This window comes from Cupressus sempervirens, chromosome 5 (genome assembly GCF_028749045.1).
Source record: "Cupressus sempervirens isolate cs-2001-9-10 chromosome 5, ASM2874904v1, whole genome shotgun sequence".
Lineage (NCBI taxonomy): Eukaryota > Viridiplantae > Streptophyta > Pinopsida > Cupressales > Cupressaceae > Cupressus > Cupressus sempervirens.
Genome location: NC_143122.1, coordinates 517,187,201 through 517,206,585, shown reverse-complemented (window position 1 = coordinate 517,206,585; position 19,385 = coordinate 517,187,201). Strand labels below are relative to the sequence as shown.

General features: G+C 40.6%; 2 protein-coding genes across 2 annotated transcripts in view; one reads left to right on the top strand and one right to left on the bottom strand.

Annotated features, from left to right (window-relative positions):
• Positions 1–19,385, top strand: part of MSH5 (MUTS-homolog 5) — a 364,768-nt gene that overhangs the window by 210,146 nt on the left and 135,237 nt on the right. Inside the window, exons 27-28 of the mRNA XM_089831617.1 lie at positions 55–116; positions 214–275. Coding sequence (XP_089687743.1) covers positions 55–116; positions 214–275 — 124 coding nt within the window. The remainder of the gene's footprint in view (positions 1–54; positions 117–213; positions 276–19,385) is intronic.
• The window catches only part of LOC149556975 (uncharacterized), a 363,967-nt gene that overhangs the window by 209,594 nt on the left and 134,988 nt on the right, over positions 1–19,385 (bottom strand). The window lies entirely within an intron of this gene.

Genomic DNA, 19,385 nt, shown 5'->3' with positions numbered 1-19,385 from the left:
TACAATATTCATGTTGATCTTTGTTCTGCTAGACCCATTTTTCATTTTTTGTAGGCATGCAACATCAAGATCTTTGTGTTTAATTGATGAATTTGGGAAAGGGACACTAAAAGCAGGTATAATTACAATTCCAACTTTTGTTTCTTTGTTTAATACACTAGCTTGTGTTTTGGTAAGAAGGCTACACTGAAGTTTCCAATGCCTTTTTTATAGATGGAGTTGGACTTTTGTGTGCCACTATCAAGCATTTTGCAGCCTACAAGTACCCACCCAAGGTATCTATGGATAAATCTTTAAGATACATATGCAATTTTTTTCTGAAAGCTGCAAAAAATTAGACTTGTTTCCCTATTGAAAGGATGTATGAATTTTACATGCTTCATTTTCTCAGTAGTCACAGAATATATATACATGATTCTAAGATAGTTCAAGATTCAAGGTATAGATAGAGTTAGAGAAGATAGTATATGAAAAATTTCTTTACTATTAATTAATATACAACAGATAGATGATGAAGAAGCACTGGAGAAATCATCATTTATAATTGTAGGAATTTTTTAGAGTGTAGAAATAAGGGATGGATGTCAAATGTAAAGCATGAACTGGATACAGTCGTAGATGTACTGTGCTATCATTACCAACAAAGGATGAAATAAACACCTAATTCATATGCGAGAACCAATAAAGATATCAATTCCTTAAATAAACAGCTGTATAATTGTACAATGATTTGATACCTTTTGAATGAGTCAATTAATGATGTTACTATAGGTGGTTGTCATAAAATTTCTTGTTCTCTTGTGGTTGGAAATTGAACTCAACTTCCAATGTCATGTCAACATTTCTAAGTAATCCTTGTCCAACACCTTTATTTTAAAGAACAACTCAAATATTATTAATTATAAAAATTAAACAAACTAATTGCAACACGTCATAAAGCTTCATGTAATATTTAATTAAACAATGTTGTTAAAATTTTCAATATGGAATTTTATGAGTACAAAGGAGATTCAGGTTTAAAAAGGAATTTATAAGATGAGATAAATTAATTACTGTCCAACAAGAGACCACAGATGGGTCTAAGGGACTGAAAAGAGTACAACAGGGGCACAACCAGCGGTGGGAGCACCAAATGGTCTCCACAGAAAGAACAAAACAAGAAAGAGAAAGTACAAAAAAACAAGAGAGAGAGCCCTGGAACTCTCCATTGGTGAGAAGTAGTCAAGAACTGAAAGATGCTGTCCAGGGAAAAGGTGTGTAGGAACCTGAAACTGTCTCAAGGAGCTCTTGGAGGTAGAGTGATGCTGTCAAGTGAATGCTTTATGAGGGCTGACAGATCTAGTATGTTATGAGGAAGAGCCAAGCGACCTCTTGTCATGTCCCCTACATTCCTACAATAGCATTTAATAAATAAGTTGATAAAATAATATTAGTGACAACAGATTATATAATAAAGAATATTAAGAGAATGATAAGATATAAAACAATATTAAATAATGAGTATACTAATATTATTACTTATGTTATTATTATTATAATATAATATATTATAATAATATTAATATAATATATAATTATAATGTTATCAAATATATTTTATTATCATATGTTAATAATTAAATGATAATTAATGTGACCCTAAGAATAGTCACGTCTGCTTAAGGAAATATGTATATAATAAGCAAGGCATAGAGATTGGAACGGGTGGAAAAAACACATTTTTTTAATACCAAGAAATTATAGGAAATGGAATGATTCAGGCAACACATTGTATTCAGAAAATTATATAAAACGAAACATGAAGGGCAATTGAAAGGTAGAAGAATCCAACCATTGCATTCAATATTTCTGAGTGATGAGAAGCAATTGTAACAGCAAAACATATGCAGCCGTCAACACAAAGGAGAATGAACAATCACATGGGTCTGCAAGTACGTCATTAATATCAGATTTAGGAAGGAGAATTCACGTTAAACCTGGCAGATTCAGCAATGTCTATTTGTACAAGAGGAAGTACGTTGAAGCAAGGAAGAAAAGATTGGAGGCCAAATCAATACATTAACTGCAGAAATTGAAGACTCGAACATTACCTTTATACAAAGGACTATCAATCAGGAGACTCTGAACTCATTACAAAGAATTAGCAAATGAAGAAGAATATATAAACCAATTGCATTGGCATTGGTTCTAAATGTCTACACTTAGATATCTGCTATGTGGATTTGTAAGTCAGATAGATGACTCAGATTAATTTAAACTAATTAGAGTGAGGGAGGAAGAATACAATAATATACAAGTCAGAGAATAAGAAAATCAACTCATCATTTATCAATGTAAGACAATAGAAGTGATATATGCTAACTTGTATCCAAGTTATCCAAGGAAAGGATGATGTGAACATCATAGAAGGAATAAGTTACAAATGAAATTGATCCAAAACGAATGAGAGGGGAAAATTGAAATATCCCAAGTGGATATTTACTCTGCTGCTGCTATAAATTTTATTTAAATAATTATGTTCTCCTGTAAGTGTTTTTATTATCTTGCAAAACTAGACGGAAGTTGTAGAAGGAATGATTTTATTTAATATTTTCAGAATAACTTGGTACATTGTAAAGGTAGTAACAACAGCTAATAGATAACAATAACAATAGCTTGATAAAAGCATATGAAATTCTGGAAATGCTTTTATCTGTGCCAATAAGTTTGATATCAAAACTAATAAAGTTTGGTACCTCAAATACAATCAGCGTCTGAAATAAGAAGCTGCTAACAGCTGCAATCTTTAATAATTATGCCCACAAAATCCAACGCCCAGCTGGTATAGAACTGCTGCACAAATCTGCTCACAATGATCAACACCTAGAATGATGCAATCTGTGGAATGCTGCAAAGATAGTCTTCACTTTCCCACGCCAATGATATGAACTGCTCTAGGAAATGATATGAACTGCTGTAGGAACTCCACCAATGTCAAAACCTTGTGCAAGAATCAGTAAATCTGATCTAGTTGAGGGCTACATCCCAACTCAATCAACTCTCAGCCTAGGGTTTGACGTCCTAGTGAGGGAATGCTCAAATCAGAGCCAAACGCCAAATTATGTTTTCCAAAATGTTCAAAGATACTTTTCTTTTTCTTGTATTGGCCTTATATCATCTTCTCATGTAATTCGAACCCTAAAAGGAACCCTAAAAGTAATAATTGAGAACTTTATAATATAAAGTTATATTCTTTATTAATTGGCGCCCAAGTGCCTAAAAATCATTATTTCACCAATAAGAATATTTCCAAGTGTCAAACAGGTAACTGAAGATGATAATTGAATAAAAGAGGCTGAGCTCTTTCCAACGGACTATCACATGATGGAAAAACTCACTAGATGGAGCCAGAAAACTCCTTATTACTCCCTAGTGGCTAAAAACTAGCCTTATTTAAATTATTAAAATGCTAACTTAGGAGAATATTTAAATATATTAAAATATTTTCTAGATAGTGAACTGATAGCCAAAACACCTCTACACAGTGAAACTAAATTCGTCACCTCCTGTGATTGATGCTAGATAATTTGAAATAAGTGACAATCTCATCCCTCAAAAATAGGGATACTCCTAAAGAATAGGAACATCTCCGAATCTCTTGATACTTAAGCCATAGAATGATCTCGTAGAGACTCAAGACTATAACCCATCTCCACCTCCTAAAATGTAGGAAACTCCTACAATTAAGGAATTGCTCTCAACTACCCTCCTATCTGACACTCTAGATCCGAACACTGTATACGCTGATTGAGTCTCTAAACACCACTGCCAGCCTACGAGACCCCATAATAGGCTAACTCTCATACCATTGCTAGATAGAGCTAAAGAGGGCACATGACAGTCCTACCCTCTTGGAGATGCTCGCCTACAAGCAACTGCAAAGATGGATGTTGTAAAATAGTCTCATCCTCCCAAGTGGCGTCCTCTATAGGAAGACCTCTCCAGCGAATCAGATACTCTTGAATCACCCTGCTTTTTAGTTGGCGTTCCCTCTCTTCCAAGATCTCCTTAGGAACCAATGTCAACTTACCTTCCTCATCCAATGAAGGTAGAATTGGAGATGGTGTAATATGTTGTCCTAGTGCCTTTTTCAGACATGACACATGGAATACATTAAGAATCTTACTGTCATATGGTAACTCAATCTCATACACAACCTCTCCGACACTTCTAATAATCCTATATGGTCCATAAAAACGAGGCTTGAGCTTCTTAGCTCCACCTTTTTTAAGGATGCTCTGTCAGTAAGGCTGCAGTCATAGGTAAACCATATCCCCCACCTCAAATATCCTTTCAATCCTATGTCGATTAACATAGACCTTTTGCTGATTCTGTGCCTGCTGAAGATTCTCCTTGAGAGATCTCATGATGTCTTGGTTCTCCTGCACCCAATCCTATGCCAAAGGAACCCTGTTGTCACTAACCACTAGATCAACAAAAGATAGAGCATCGTAACTGTAGAGGGTTCTAAATGGAGTCATAGCAATCGACATATAGTACGTAGTATTATAACAATACTTGCCCAAGTGCAACCAATGCACCCATGTCCTTTGCTGCCTTGACACATAATTGCATAAATACCTTTCAACCCATTTATAAAAAATTTCGGTTTGCCCATCTGTTTGTGGGTGGTAGCTGGTACTAGGTGTCAATTTCATACTTGTGAGCTTGAAAAGTTCTTGCCAAAAAGAACTCATGAACTTGCTATCCCTGTCACTCACTATGGTCTTGGGAAGACCATATAGCCTAAACACCTCTCTGAAAAAAAACTCTACTACCTGAGATGCTGTGAAGTTAACTGCAATAGGAAAGAAGTGGGTGTTGTATTCCTAAGGTGTGAGCACACTTCTATCAGTCACTATATCCAAGATTGTTCAAAAATGAGGTCTTGATTGGCGGCTCATAGCTCTCTATTTATGGAGTGCAAGGGTTTGTAATGGAGGCCCTCAATTTGACCTAGTTTGTGCCCATGCAAGTACACTATGAAACAAGAGATTCAAGGATAAAAATATGGATGCAAATGAAGATGCAAACTAATCTAAATGGTAACAATGCAAAGCAATGCAAGAAAGAAAATTTAATCTATGAAAGGAAATAATAATGCAATATTAATCTATGAAAATAAATGACTCTAAGATAATATGAAAATGCAAGGATGAAACCTCATGATGGAAGCCATGGATGCAAGAGAGAATAAGACAAGAAGATAGAAGTTCTCCACAAAAAGCTTTAATACTCAAACTCTTCCAAAAATCGCTCTCCAAACTTGTAGCATAACAATACTATAGGAAAGGGCTATTTTCTCTATATCTCTCTCTATTGCTCTATATCAAAATGAGAAAGAGAGGGCTCCTTATAAAGGAAAATGTGGAGGTGAGAGGCTTCTCACAACCAATATGAGATAATAGAGTTTGATCCATGTGAGACAAAATTCCACCAATGAGAAAAGATGAGTGTTTGAGAAGAAAGTGGAAAGAGGAAAAAGAGGACTCCCACTTAGAGATATGTGCATTTAAGTGTAGAGAAAATAAAAAAAAATTATTTAATTTTTATTTCCCTTTTCAAGTGGGTTTAATTTTTTTTTATTCAATTTTCTTTTTCAAGTAGGAGTTTATTTAATTAAAAGGGAGCAAGTTCTTTTAATTAAATAAGAAATATTTAATTAAATTAAAAGAGAGGTTTTTTCTCTTAATTAATTAAATGTGGATGAATTATTTAATTAAAAAAGAGGTTTTCTTTTAATTAAATGGGAACATATTTTATTTAATTAAAACAAAGATTTTCTTTTAATTAAATAAGACTTAGGATAAAATGATCAACATTAGAAAAATATTGAAATAATTAAATTAATTACAATTTGATCAAACAAATTGATTTTGAATTGATTTAATAAAATATTGCAAACCATTGATTCAGGAAATTGATAAATTGATATATTGCTTAATGGGTGTTTAACGTACAGGTAAAAAAATCAACGCATACAGACAATAATAGCAGAATAATTCGCATATGCCAAAACATACATTAGGCTTCATAATATTCGCAATAGTAGATGAATGATGATTTACAATGATCCCAGACGGGATATAAATACTACCGCCGAACCTTCTCGAAGGAGTCCGTCGGCCACAACATTACATCTGCTACAAACTATTTACCCGTCGGCTACAGAATACAGAAACACCGCCGGACATCACCCCGTCGGCTACAGAATACAAAAACACTGCCGGACATCACCCCGTTGGCTACAGAAACAGAAACACCACTGAACATCACCCCGTCGGCTATAGAAACACCGCCGGACCCATCCAGTCGGTTAACAATGGGGACCCATAGTCTAGGTGACCATTTTAGGGTGCATACAGACGTATTTAGTTAACCTGTCAACTATCACATATATGCAGTCTTTCCCTTATACTCAAGGGAGACTTGTAATGAAATCCATGGAGATTCCTGTCCACTTTTGTTCCGGTATGGGTAAGGGTTGTAGTAAACCAACAGGGTGAGTATGCTCAGACTTATTCTGCTGGCAAGTCATACACTCCCAAACATGACGTAGAACGTCATCCTTGTGACCCTTCCAAGAGAATCTCTCTCGAACTGCCTTGTAAGTCTTACTATACCTTGGGTGCCTTGTTGAAGGAGTATCATGGTAGGCCTGTAGAATCTGTTCCTTCAACTATGAACCTGGAACAAGAAAGACTCTGCCTTTTTAATAGATAACATCATCTACTACACTGTACCTATCATTTGAAACTAATCCATCCATGACCTCACAAGCATGCTGATCTTTGGAGTACTCAACTAAAAATTGAACCTTCCAATCTGTTGAAATCTCACTTAATGAACATAGGGTGGTGACTAACGGTTTCCTAGAAAGTGCATCAACAACGGTATTGTTTTTGCCCTTAATGAACTCAATGTCAAAGTCATAAGATTGGATCTTGCTCACCTATTTTTGTTGTCTATCATTGAGTTTTGCTTGATCAAGGAAGTATTTCAGACTGTTGTGGTCCGTTTTTACTACGAATTTACTGCCAACAATATACTGTCTGAACTTGGCTAATGCATGCATGATAGCCAACATTTCGTTGTCATATGTGGAATACAACCTCTCATTATCCCGCAACTTCCTACTCTCATAGGCGATGGGGTGCCTGTTCTACATCAAAACCACTCCTATGCCCATGCCTGAAGGTTCACACTCCAGCACAAATGGCTGCAAGAAATCTGGAAGTGCCAAAACTGGACAAGTACTCATAACCTCCTTGAGTTTGTCAATGACCCCCTATGCCTGTTCTGTCCATCTAAAAGCTCCTTTCTTTGTGAGGTCCATCAATGGTGCTGCCAACTGAGAGAAACCCCTCACAAATCTCCTATAATAAGCACATAAAGCAAGGAATCCACGCAACTTAGTAATGTTCTGAGGGCAGGGCTAGTCACGAATCACCTGAATTTTCTCTTCATGTATCTTCACTCCATCAACACTTATCACATGTCCCAAATATAAAACCTCTCTAAGTCCAAACTCACATTTAGATAACTTAGCAAATAGAGACCGACTCTCCATGATGCTAAGTACCTCCTCCACATCTTTGAGATGGTCCTCCCAAGGATGGCTATAAATTAAAATATCATCAAAGAATACCAATACTGATTTCCTCAACTGCTTGCTGATGATGTGGTGCATTGGTAAGGCCAAAAGGCATCACCAAGAACTCATAATGTCCATAGTGGCAGCGGAAAGCAGTCTTTGTACATCCTTTGATCATACACGAATTTGAAGATAATCTGAACGAAAATCAATCTTAGATAAGTAGATAGCCCCATGAAGCTCATCTAACAACTCATCAATGCGTGGGATTGGATATCTGTTCTTGATTGTCTTTTTGTTTAGTGCTTTGTAATCTATACACATCCGCAAGATCCCATCCTTATTCTTGACAAGTACCGCAGAAGAAGCAAAGGGGCTAGAGCTAGGGCATATGAAGCCCATGTCTAACAACTCATGAATGGTCTTCTCAATCTCATCCTTGTATGCCCTAGGATGATGATATGGAGTGGTGACCACTGGTTTAGCTCCATCCTCCATTTTAATCCCATGCTCAAACTCTCTATCTGGAGGTACACCAGGAGGTATGTCAACAAAAACTTTGCCATGTCGGTCCATTACTGACTAAATATCAACTTGAAATGTTCTGCCATCCCGAGGAGTAGGTATTTTGGACTTCAGAAAATATGTAGCCCAAATCATATCATCATGTCTAATAATAGACTACATCCTGCGAGAAGTCACCTACTTAGGTCCACTGTCTAAAGCTGCTCTCAAGATCACCTTCTTCCCCCTAGAAAAAAACTCTAACTGCATGCGGTGGTGATCAGTAATATACCTTCCGATACCTTGTAGCTACTACATACCCAAAATAACATCATAATCCTCCAAGGGTAGAATATAGAAGTCATCTGTCAAAGTAAAATCCCCCATCTGAATACTAAGCTGTGAGATCCTCCTAATGCAGCCCAAAATTGCACCATCTACAACCTTTAATCTAAACCCTCAAATATCTCAAATTGTAGCCCACATTTCTCAACCAATTTCTGATTAATAAAGTTATGTATAGCTCCTATATCGACCAAGCTCATGATTTGTTGGCCCTGTAATGTACCTTTCAGCCAAAAGGTGTGGAATCTGGGATAACCAGATAAGGTAGCCATAGTCACTTTGGCTACCGCCAATGACTCTTGCATGTCCAATTCCAATTGAGATTGCTCTTGATGAGTCTCCTTGGGACTATCCTTAGTGTTAGTGTCAGGTATCTCCTCATCACCAAACTCAAATGTCACCTCAATCAAATGAACCTTGCCCTTCCCCATGCAACGGTGCTCGGGCTCCCAAGGTTCTTTGCATGAGAAGCTTAGTTTCTTCCTCCTCAAATCATTCCGTGTCTCTGGGTCCATCCTAGGAGGTCTAGCTAGCTATCCATCCCTTAGCTGTGAGGTGTTAGCCTTCTATGGAGGTCGTGAATCTCTGAATGGCCTTTTATCCGATGGATAAGTAGGAGTGGTGTCCAGTTTCAATGTCACATCAATAGCATCCTTAAGAGTGGCTGGCTTGAAAGCATGAACCAAACCCTTAAGCTTGTCCTGCAATCCCTCAATGAATACCATCATACTACGGTTCTAGGGCATATCAGGTACCATAACTGCAATGCGTTGGAACTCATTAACATATGCCTCTGCATGTCTAGTTGTTCTAAGGTGTGCCAACTCCTTATGATAGAGTTTGGTGTCCTTTCGGTCAAATGGGGTAATTAGTTGCTCAGTGAACTCAACATAGGAATGAATCAAGGCGTGATCCTCGGTAACCAAACCATGGTGCCACTAGTCATAGGCAACCCCATCTAAATGCAATACAACAAACTGTATAGCCTCTCTTTGGCATGGGTTGTAAGGATAAATAAATGTCCAGGTTGTGAACCCAAGCTCGTGCACTCGAATTACTAGTGCCATCATAAGTAGCCAATGAAATCTTCCTAGTAGCTCTATTAAGATCATTGTTTTGCTGTGGCCTATTATCTTTGTCTCCTCTGAACCTGGTAGTATCCCTACGCTGTGAGCAATATTGGGGAAGAGGGAAAACATCCCTAACCTCTGGGGGTAGAGCTTTCCACTCAACTGTAGCTGCCATGACGGATTCTTGGAATCCCATCTCAGGTCGATCAACCTGTGCTGGCTGCTCACCAAGTAAAAACTGTGTAAGCAAGGGTCTATCCGTAGCAGGCATACAAGGACACTCCTATTTTTGGGAGTGAAGGGAGCTCCCAACCGACGTATGGGATCTATGACTTCCAACAACTAACACAGATCTGTTGCATCCCTGCCCACCTCTTCACCTATCCAACTCCGTCCGCTCCAAATTTTCCTATAGCCTCTCAAGCGTCTGAACTATTATAGGTTGAGTATTGATTAGAGTCCTCAATAATTCTTTTTCACCCTCATCAGTGGTGTTTTGTCTATTTCCTCTTTGTTCATTTGCCATAGTATGTCCCTGTTCAATTCCAAAACCTTGCTCAAGTTGAGTTCTTCTGCACGTATAAAATCTATGTATCTCATCTCTTGGATGCATAGATTTGTAATCAAATCCACAGGCTGGCAAGATCAGGCTTTGATGCCACTGAAATATCCCAAGTGGATATTTACTTTGCTGCTGCTATAAATTTTATTTAAATAATTATGTTCTCCTGTAAGTGTCTTAATTATCTTGCAGAGCTAGACAGAAGTTGCAAAAGGAATGATTTTATTTGATATTTTTAGAATAACTTGGTACATCGTAAAGGTAGTAACAACAACAAACAAATAACAATAACAATAACAATAGCTTGATACAAGCATATGAAATTCTAGAAATGCTTTTTTCTGTGCCAATAAGTTTGATATCAAAACTAATAAAGTTTGGTACCTCAAATACAATCAGCGTCTGAAATAAGAAGCTGCTAACAGCTGCAATCTTCAATAATTATGCCCACAAAATCCAATGCCTTGCTGGTATAGAACTGCTGCTCGAATCTGCTCACAATGATCAATGCCCAGAATGATGCAATCTACGGAATGCTGCAAAGATAGTCTTCACTTTCGCATGCCAATGATATGAACTGTTGTAAGAACTCCACCAATGTCGTAACCTTGTGCAAGAATCAGCAAATTTGATCCAGTTGAGGTCTACATCCCAACTCAATCAACTCTCAGCTTAGGGTTTGACGTCCTAGTGAGGGAATGCTCAAATCAGAGCCAAACGACAAATTATGTTCAAAGATACTTTTCCTTTCCTTGCATTGGCCTTATATCATCTTCTCATGTAACTCGAACCCTAAAAGGAACCCTAAAAGTAATACTTGAGAACTTTATAATATAAAGTTATATTCTTTAATAATTGGCACCCAAGTGCCTGAAAATCATTATTTCACCAATAGGAAGATTTGTTGGAGGAAACTCGGCAGCGGTGGAATTGGTGGAAGAAGCACGGGAGGAGTTTTTGAATTTGTGTTCGCCGAGGGAAGGGAATCCAAACGGAAGAGCATCGACTCGCACGACTCGGAGTGCCGACAGAGCAAGAGCGTGGAGTGAACTCTTCGTCCGGGATATACTTCCGCAGGGGACAACTTTAGAACACCCTTCTTCACCAAGGTTCGTAGTTGTTGAGTCTGACAGTTTGGGAAAACAGTCCGTCAGTGTAGGAGTGCAGTCCGCCGGTGTGGGAGAGCAGTCTGCTGGTGTGGGAGTGCAGACCGTCGGTGTGGGAGTGTAGTCTGTTGGTGTGGGAGAGTAGTTTGCCGGTGTGGGAGTGTAGTCCGCCGGTGTGGGAGAGCAATCTGCCGGTGTGGGAGTGCAGTCCGTCGGTGTGGGAGTGCAGACCGCCGGTGTGGGAGACCAGTCCGCTGGTGTGGGAGTGCAGACCGTCGGTGTGGGAGACCAGTCCACTGGTGTGGGAGTACAAACTGTCAGTGTGGGAGTGCAGACCGCCGGTGTAGGAGTGAAGAGCGCTAGTGTTGCAGGACCAAGCAACGCCTGTTTACAGAAACCAATTGTGATGGCGGGACCAAACGAGAAACTGTCGAAGTTCAATGGCAATGTTACGGCCGATCCCATTCGACATTGCAAAATATGTGAAACAATCTGGAAGTCAATGGGATAATTGATGAAAATGACTGAATGAGACAATTTCTGGCCACCCTACGAGGCGTAGCAATTGATTGGTTCACTGATATAGATCCACAAAAGCTAAACAGTTGGGATAACATTAAAAAGGAGTTTCTGGCAGAATTTAAACTGTTGCAGGATGATAATGAAATTGTCGCAGAGATCTTCAATACTAAGCAGGGGAAGGAAGAAACTGTCCGCGTTTACGCTAGGAAATTAAAAGACTTGATAAACAAAATGAAAAGCAAGCTGGCAGACGGACTCCAGAAAAGATGGTTCATGGAAGGCCTACGCTTGAAGTTGCAGAGGAAAATCAAAATTGTGCCATCGTCGTCATATACGGAAGCTTATAACAGAGCATTGGACCTCGAAAGTGAGTTGAAGACAAAGACTAGCTCATCTGATTCAGATGACGACGAGCTTGCTGGAGGTGATAGCAGCGACGATGAAGGCAACAGTAAGAAGGTTTGTGCCTACAGAAGGACATGATCCACATGATGAAGGAGTTTAAAAACATGCAGAAGGAGCCAAAAGGCAGTGAGCTGTGGTGCACGGAGTGTAAGACCAACGGTCATACTAAAGGATCGTGTCCAAAGAACCAATTTTGTGACATTTGTCAGATCATGGGCCATTCAACAAAAGAGTACCCCTTTAACATGAAGACAAGAGGATCTCTGCAGGTGCTTCTTACACAGGAGGCTTCCCCGTCGGGCAGTAGCGAAAATACGAATAGCGCAGGTGCCACATCCGGAGGGTATAGGAATAATAATAGAGGGCAAAATAATAACAATACAAATAATAACAATAATAATGGGAGCCACAGTCGAACTCAGTATGATGCAAACGGACGACCGATCGTTCAATGCCGAGCATGTAATTTGTGGGGTCATTTTGCGTGGGATTGTACAATGGCGAACACACCGAAATTATTATGCAGATGATGCGGACCCGGCGATCACGAAGATTCCAAGTGTCTAAAGTCTGGAGTAATCTTGATCACTGTCAGCATGGATGTAGAGGAGGTTCTGGCAATTACACGGAGGCAAGCAGAGGAAAAGAGAAAATTGGGGGAAGCGCAAGCGAAAATTGCAAAAGCATTGTCGGCGGGGACATCTCAATTGAAGGACATCACCGGCACCTTGGCAAAGAACTTCGCAGAACAAAACACTGTACGACAGATCTTACAAACGGAGATACCGGTCAAGATAAGTGACCTTCTCACAATGCCCCAGTTACGGACGGCCATTTTGAATCATACACCGTTTCTGAAAGCATCGAAGGACACAGGAAGGGATAGTAGGGAAGTGATGACAACAGACCCAATGCTAATGGCACTCACATTCGGACAGCATCTGGCGGTCGTCAAGATTGGGATTTTGGGAAACGTTCTGACAGACACAATTGTCGACAGAGGGTCCGGCGTGAATGTGTTGCCGGAGGATACTTGGAAGAAGTTGGGGAAGCTGACGCTGTGGCCACCTACATTCTAGTTGCTCACGGCAGACCAGCACAGGATCAAACCGTTAGGAACCTTGAGGGCGCAACCGGTAACCATTGGTACGCAACCATTTTTATTGGATTTTGTGGTCATTCCATTGAAAAGAGAAGGATATGATGCTATTCTCGGACGGACTTGGTCGGTGCAAGCAAAAGTAAAACATGATTGGAAACGAAATACCCTATCAATGGAGCGCGGAGGCAAAAGATTCATAATTGACCTGCACACACAAATGGTAGGTGAGGAGGCAGCATCATCAGACTCAGAAGGTGAAGGCGACAGTGACGATGAAGGAAAGAGGAGAATGGAACCGGACGACGAAGGAGTATTGAAACTAGAAGGAGGATCGAATGATGACGACCTAGACTCGGTGAATGGCCTTTACCATTGGCAAATAGAAGACCACGAACTCTTTTCGAGTTGTACTATGCTAAGGGTCAATGAAGAGAAAAAAGAGAAAAATGAGTGTTCAAAGGAATACAAAGAAGCAGATGACACAAAGGAGGTTACGGTTGAAGAAGGGAAGGACATACAATACAAACCCAGAAAAAAGAAAAATCCCACTGTTCGGTACACGGTGAACGGACCGCACAAGAAGAAAAGAATGCATCGCACCATAAAATTAGTTGAAGGGTGCCAATAGAAACAAAATAATCTATATGCGTGACGATCGCAGGCACAGTGGGCGACGGAGGTGACACAGAACAGGCATAAGGCATGGCATGACAAACTCAATAGATTTCAGGTGGGGCAGTTGGTACTCAAGTACGACGGTTGGAAAGAAATCAAAACGGAAAAGTTTAAGGCCAGATGGGTTGGACCATATCAGATTCGGGAGGTCGGCAACAATCGAGTGATAAAGTTGGGGACATTAGATGGGCAAGAGGTACCTCACGCAGTCAACAGATCCTACCGTGCCAAGAAGATGCCGTCGCCATTGCAGAATGATCAGATGATTCCCTCATCATCGTCGTTGCAAAATGGCGATGCCTGGAGGCAAAATTGAGGTACGGTTCATTTTTTTTTCCAAATAAAAAAAAAAAGAGAGAAAAAAAAAAAAATGCAAGCTGAGTGGGCCACGGGAAACTCTGCACATCTCCGCGGGAGATTACCCCGCAGTCACCTCCCCTGGCCTTGTCTGCCCGTGGGAGAGGCCCGCAGGCAACTCTCCGCGGGAGATAGCCCGCGGTCACCCCCACCGGCCCTGTCGGTGTCGTGGAATGTGCTCTGCAGGCCCTCTTCCCGTGGCGTTCCGCCCGTCATCTTCTGCCTGCGGAATTTCCTTTCGTCTGCTCATTAAGTCTCCCGCGGAAAGTTTTATTATCTCCCGTGGACTTCTACTGCCGCGTTTTAAACCTTCCTGCGGAGTGTATTCTTCTCGCGACTCGATCATAGTAGGAAGTAAATCATCAACAGAGCAGGACGCAAACTAGAACGACGACAGCGGAATGGGGAGTCGCGGTTGAAAAATCAAGCTTGTTTCTGAAGACACATTGCGGTAACAACAAAAGCCTGGTATAATACAATGTCTGCCGGCGATTTTATCGCAGTTTGGAACTTTTTCATTGATCCTTACTGAATCATCTGTGTCGAACTTTGATAAGGATTGATCACCATATGGTGTTGATTTTATTTCAATCAAGGTGTAGGCCATTAAAACAGTCCCATTTTGGAATGATGGTAGTAATTTTCCTGTCCGTCGGCAAGTTGTGATGGGAAGCACGAAAGAAGAGGGTTTGGTAGCAGAGGTGTTCAGCAGTCGACTCCTTGTTCATGGCAATAAAATTCATAAGCTAGCTTTTCTCTCCCACGGAGGGGAAGGTGCGGATAGTTTTTCCATGGAAGGTAATTTAGCGGCACTTCATTTCTCTGCCACGGGAGGAAGGAGGAACTTGTAGAGAGTCTGAACAGCAACAGACAAACGGAAGCAGAAGGGTTTGCTAAAAAGAAAAAAAGAAAAAAATGACGAAAGAATCAAATTGTTTAGAATGAGTTACAGATGATGCCAAAGGAAAGGGGACGCATCAGTAGTTGCCAGAAAGAGTGTAGAATCAGCAGAAAATGACAGAAATAGTGTGTTCCGTGCATTTCTGTGTGGGTTGCGCTGCCCCAAGACCCCGCGGGGGCGCTACCCGTCGACCCCGCAGGGGGCGTTGCCCCTTGGACCCCCATTCGTTGCGGATGTCAGTCGTGGGAGTCTGACCACTTGAGAAGAGTTGAAGTTGCTACAAGCATGGACTTTTTGTGTACCAGAGGCACTGGGAGTAGGTGTTGGCCGGGAGGCTATCTTGGTGGTGTGTAGAGAGCTCGGGAGGAGCTAATCATCCAGTTGGAGGCAATGCATCGACACTTGGCTTAGGGTACCGAGGAATTGAAAACAGAGAAAGCAGCACAGGTGGCTATCAAGGTCTGCTTCATTGAGGAGGCAGAGTGTTGTGTTAGCAGAGGCTACAGGCACGGGACGAAGTGACAGTGATGTGTCAGAAGCAGATTTATCTTGTTGTAATTCGTCCGTTAATGTATTTTGTTTGTTAATTTGTTTCAGATATTTTGTAATTGTTGTCTGGAGACGACTTTTTTTTTGTGTGGGATGGTGTCAGCCAACTGGATGGTCCCGGCGGTGTTTCTGTAGTCGACGGAATGATTTTCGCTGGTATTTTGTATTTTGTAGCTGACGGGTAAATAGTTTGTAGCGGATATAATGTTTGTGGCCGACGGACTCCTTCAGGAAGGTTTGGCGGATAGTATTTATATACCGTCTGGGATCATTGTAAATTATTATGATCTTACACTAATGAATCTTATGAAGCATAATGTATGTTTGGCATATGCGAATATAATTCTGCTATTTTGTTCCATTGTTTGTATGTGTTGATTTCTTTACCAGTACGTTAAACATGAGTCGTGTACTTACTTCAAGATTTTTTGCTTTAATTTGGATTCCGGTAACAAAAATATTCAATTCTTTTAGTAGATGATGTCATCCACCACATTGTATCAATCATCGTGGGTGTTGCCATCCATTAGCTCACAAACAAATGTGTTTTTGGAGTATTCTACAACAGATGTGCCTTCCAGTCAGTTGAAATTTGGTTTAGTGAGCAGATGGTAGGTTTCCTGGACAAGGCATCTGCAACCACATTGTTCTTCCCTTTCACATATTAAATGTCAAAATCAAAAGCTTGGATTTTGTTTACCCATTTTTGTTGCCTTTCATTCAAGACTTGTTGCTCCAGAAAATATCTCAAACTGTTGTGATCTGTATGGACGACAAACTTGGCACCCACCAGATATTGCCAAAACTTGATTAGTGCACGTATGATGGCCAACATTTCTTTGTTGTACATGGAATGTAAGCATTCTGTTTGTGTATGTTTTCTACTCTCATAAGCTATGTGGTGTCTATCTTGCATTAGTACCGCATCAATGCCTTCTCTCGACCCGTCGCACTCCAGAATGAACGGTCGAGTGAAGTCAGGTAATGTAAGTATGAGACAAGTGCTAATTGCCTCTTTCAATTTATCGAAAGTGAGTTGTGCCTTTTCGTTCCACTGGAAAGACTTCTTCTTTGTCAGATCCGTTAAGGGTGTGTTGAGCTAAGAGAAACCCTTCACGAACCTTCGGTAATAATTGCATAGTCCGAGAAATCCTCGCAAATTCCTGAGTGATTTTGTGGGAGGCCAATCAAGGATAACTTGAATCTTGTCCTGGTGCAATTGAACACCATATTTACTGACAACATGCCCCAGGTGCAATATTTTTGTCATACCGAATTCACACTTGGATTGTTTGGTGAACAAGGACTACTCCTCCATGATACTTAGGACTTCATTCAAATGCTTTAGCTGCTCTTCCCATGTCCTGCTATAAATAAGAAGATTATCAAAAAATACCAATAAGTACTTACGCAATTGTTTGTTGAAGATATGGTTCATGCATGACTGGAATGTAGCTGGTGCATTGGTCAATCTGAATGGCATGACTAGAAACTCATAATGTCCGTAGTGACAACGAAAGGCCATCTTTTCCACATTTTCCTCCCTTCTGCAGATCTGATGGTATCCGGATTTGAGATCTATTTTCGAAAAATAGACTGTGCCATGCAATTCATCCAGCAACTCATCTATCCTTGGAATGGGATATCTATTCTTTATTGTTTTTTTTTCAAGGCATAGTAGTCCACACATGCGCATCGTCTCATCCTTCTTTTTGACCAACACCACCGATGATGTGAAAGGGCTAGAATTGGGATGGATCCATCCTTTCTCGAGCAATTCTTGAATCATCTTTTTGATCTCATCTTTGAATTTCTTGGTATACGGAACGGTGTGGTTATGATCGGCTTGGCTCCTGCTTCCAACTCGATAGTATGTTCAAACCCTCGATGAGGCGGTATACTAGGAGGAATGTCAATGAAAACTTTATCATGTTTACTCAAAATATCCTAGAGATCATCATCCTGTGGAGGTTTTCGTTGTCCTTTTATAGGTTCCACTGAGATTAAACAATGTGCAGCCCACGCAACATCATCACGCCAAAAAATTGCCTCCATCCGATGCGTTGAAACTTCCTTTGGACCCTCATTTGCCATTCCACGGAGAACAACATTCTTTCCATCGACAAGAAAAGTGAAATCCATCCTTTTAAAGCTCTGAGTGTATTCATCAAGTGTCTCCATCCACTGTATGCCCAAAATAGCCTCCATGTCATCAAGGTCCACTATGAAGAAATCCTCGGTCACTGTGTGATTCGCCATTGTGATACTTAGCTGAGGAACAAGGTGTGTGCAGGGTAGAAGAGTCCCTCTGGCTACCTTGACCTGAAATCTTGCATGTGTCTCCGTAGGTAGACCCCTTCGCTTCACCAGAGATGAGTTTATGAAATTTAGAGTAGCTTTGCTATCCAGCATCATGGTAACCCGTTGTCCTTGGAGGGTTCCCCAGACATGAAAAATTGTGCACCTCGGGGTACCAACTAGGGAAATTGTTCCTCCACGTCGTACCAAAGCTAGAATTCTTTTTGTACGATTTAAACTGACCATGTTGGTGTCATTGTGAGGTTGGCTATCTTCGGCAGGGATTTCTTCCTGTTCGTCCTCATCATCGAACATGACCTCAATGTAATGGATCTTACCTTTTTTGAGGCATCTTTGGCTAGGCTCCCAAGTTCCCTTGCAATTGAAACACAGTTTCTTCCTTTGGAGTTCCTGTCTGGTAGCTTCGTCCAACGACGGCTTCTTGGGCAGAGGTTTATTTTCCCTTAGAAATGCGAACGGTTTGGCATGTGAGTAACTTCGAGAGGACGATGCGGATGACGATGCCATACTCTATGCCTTAAGGATAGCCTCCGACAGGGTGGCAAGGTTGAACCCCTTTACCCAACCTTTCAGAGGTTCTGTTAGTCCATCCAAGAAGAATACTACCCGTCTTCTTTCGGAAATGTCCATGACCAAAATAGAGAGTTTTTGAAATTCTGCAATGTACTGATTGACCGATCCAGTTTGCCTCAGCTGTGCCAAATCTTTGAAATTGAGTTCCAGATCTTTACCATCAGATCGATCTATCAATCTCTCATTGAATTCTGCGTAAGTATTTATTTGACCATGCCCCAGTGTGATAGTGCCATGATGCCACCATTCATGCGCGACTCCCTCCAGGTCCAGCGCCGCAAATTTGATTGCTTCTTCTTCTGGCATAGGATTCAGTTGGAAGTAAGTATTGGCCTTCATTACCCATTCTTGTGTGGATTTGAATCCAGATCTGTCAAATAGAGACATATTTACTTTACTCAACTTTCGTCTCAGATCATCATTAAAATTTAAAATATCCTCTATTTTCATCTCCCGAATATCTCATTCTAAGATCCACGTAATCTTTGTAAGATATATCTTCCTCAAAATTTGCATTCTTCCAATCTTCTCTCAGTTATTCTTGCATCTCTTCAGAGGTTGGTTGTTTCCCTTCGTGTTGTGCCTCAGTCCTTGAAGGAAAAGTCCGCATAGAAGGTCGAGAGAGTGCTGGATGAGGGTTGTATTTACCTGACACTGAGTCCGCGCTGTGACCATTTTGTTCTCCGGATATTTTATTGTCCGCCAACTTCTTAAGAGTCTCTTCCATGAGTCGCTGTGTATTAGTGATCTGTGCTTGGTTCC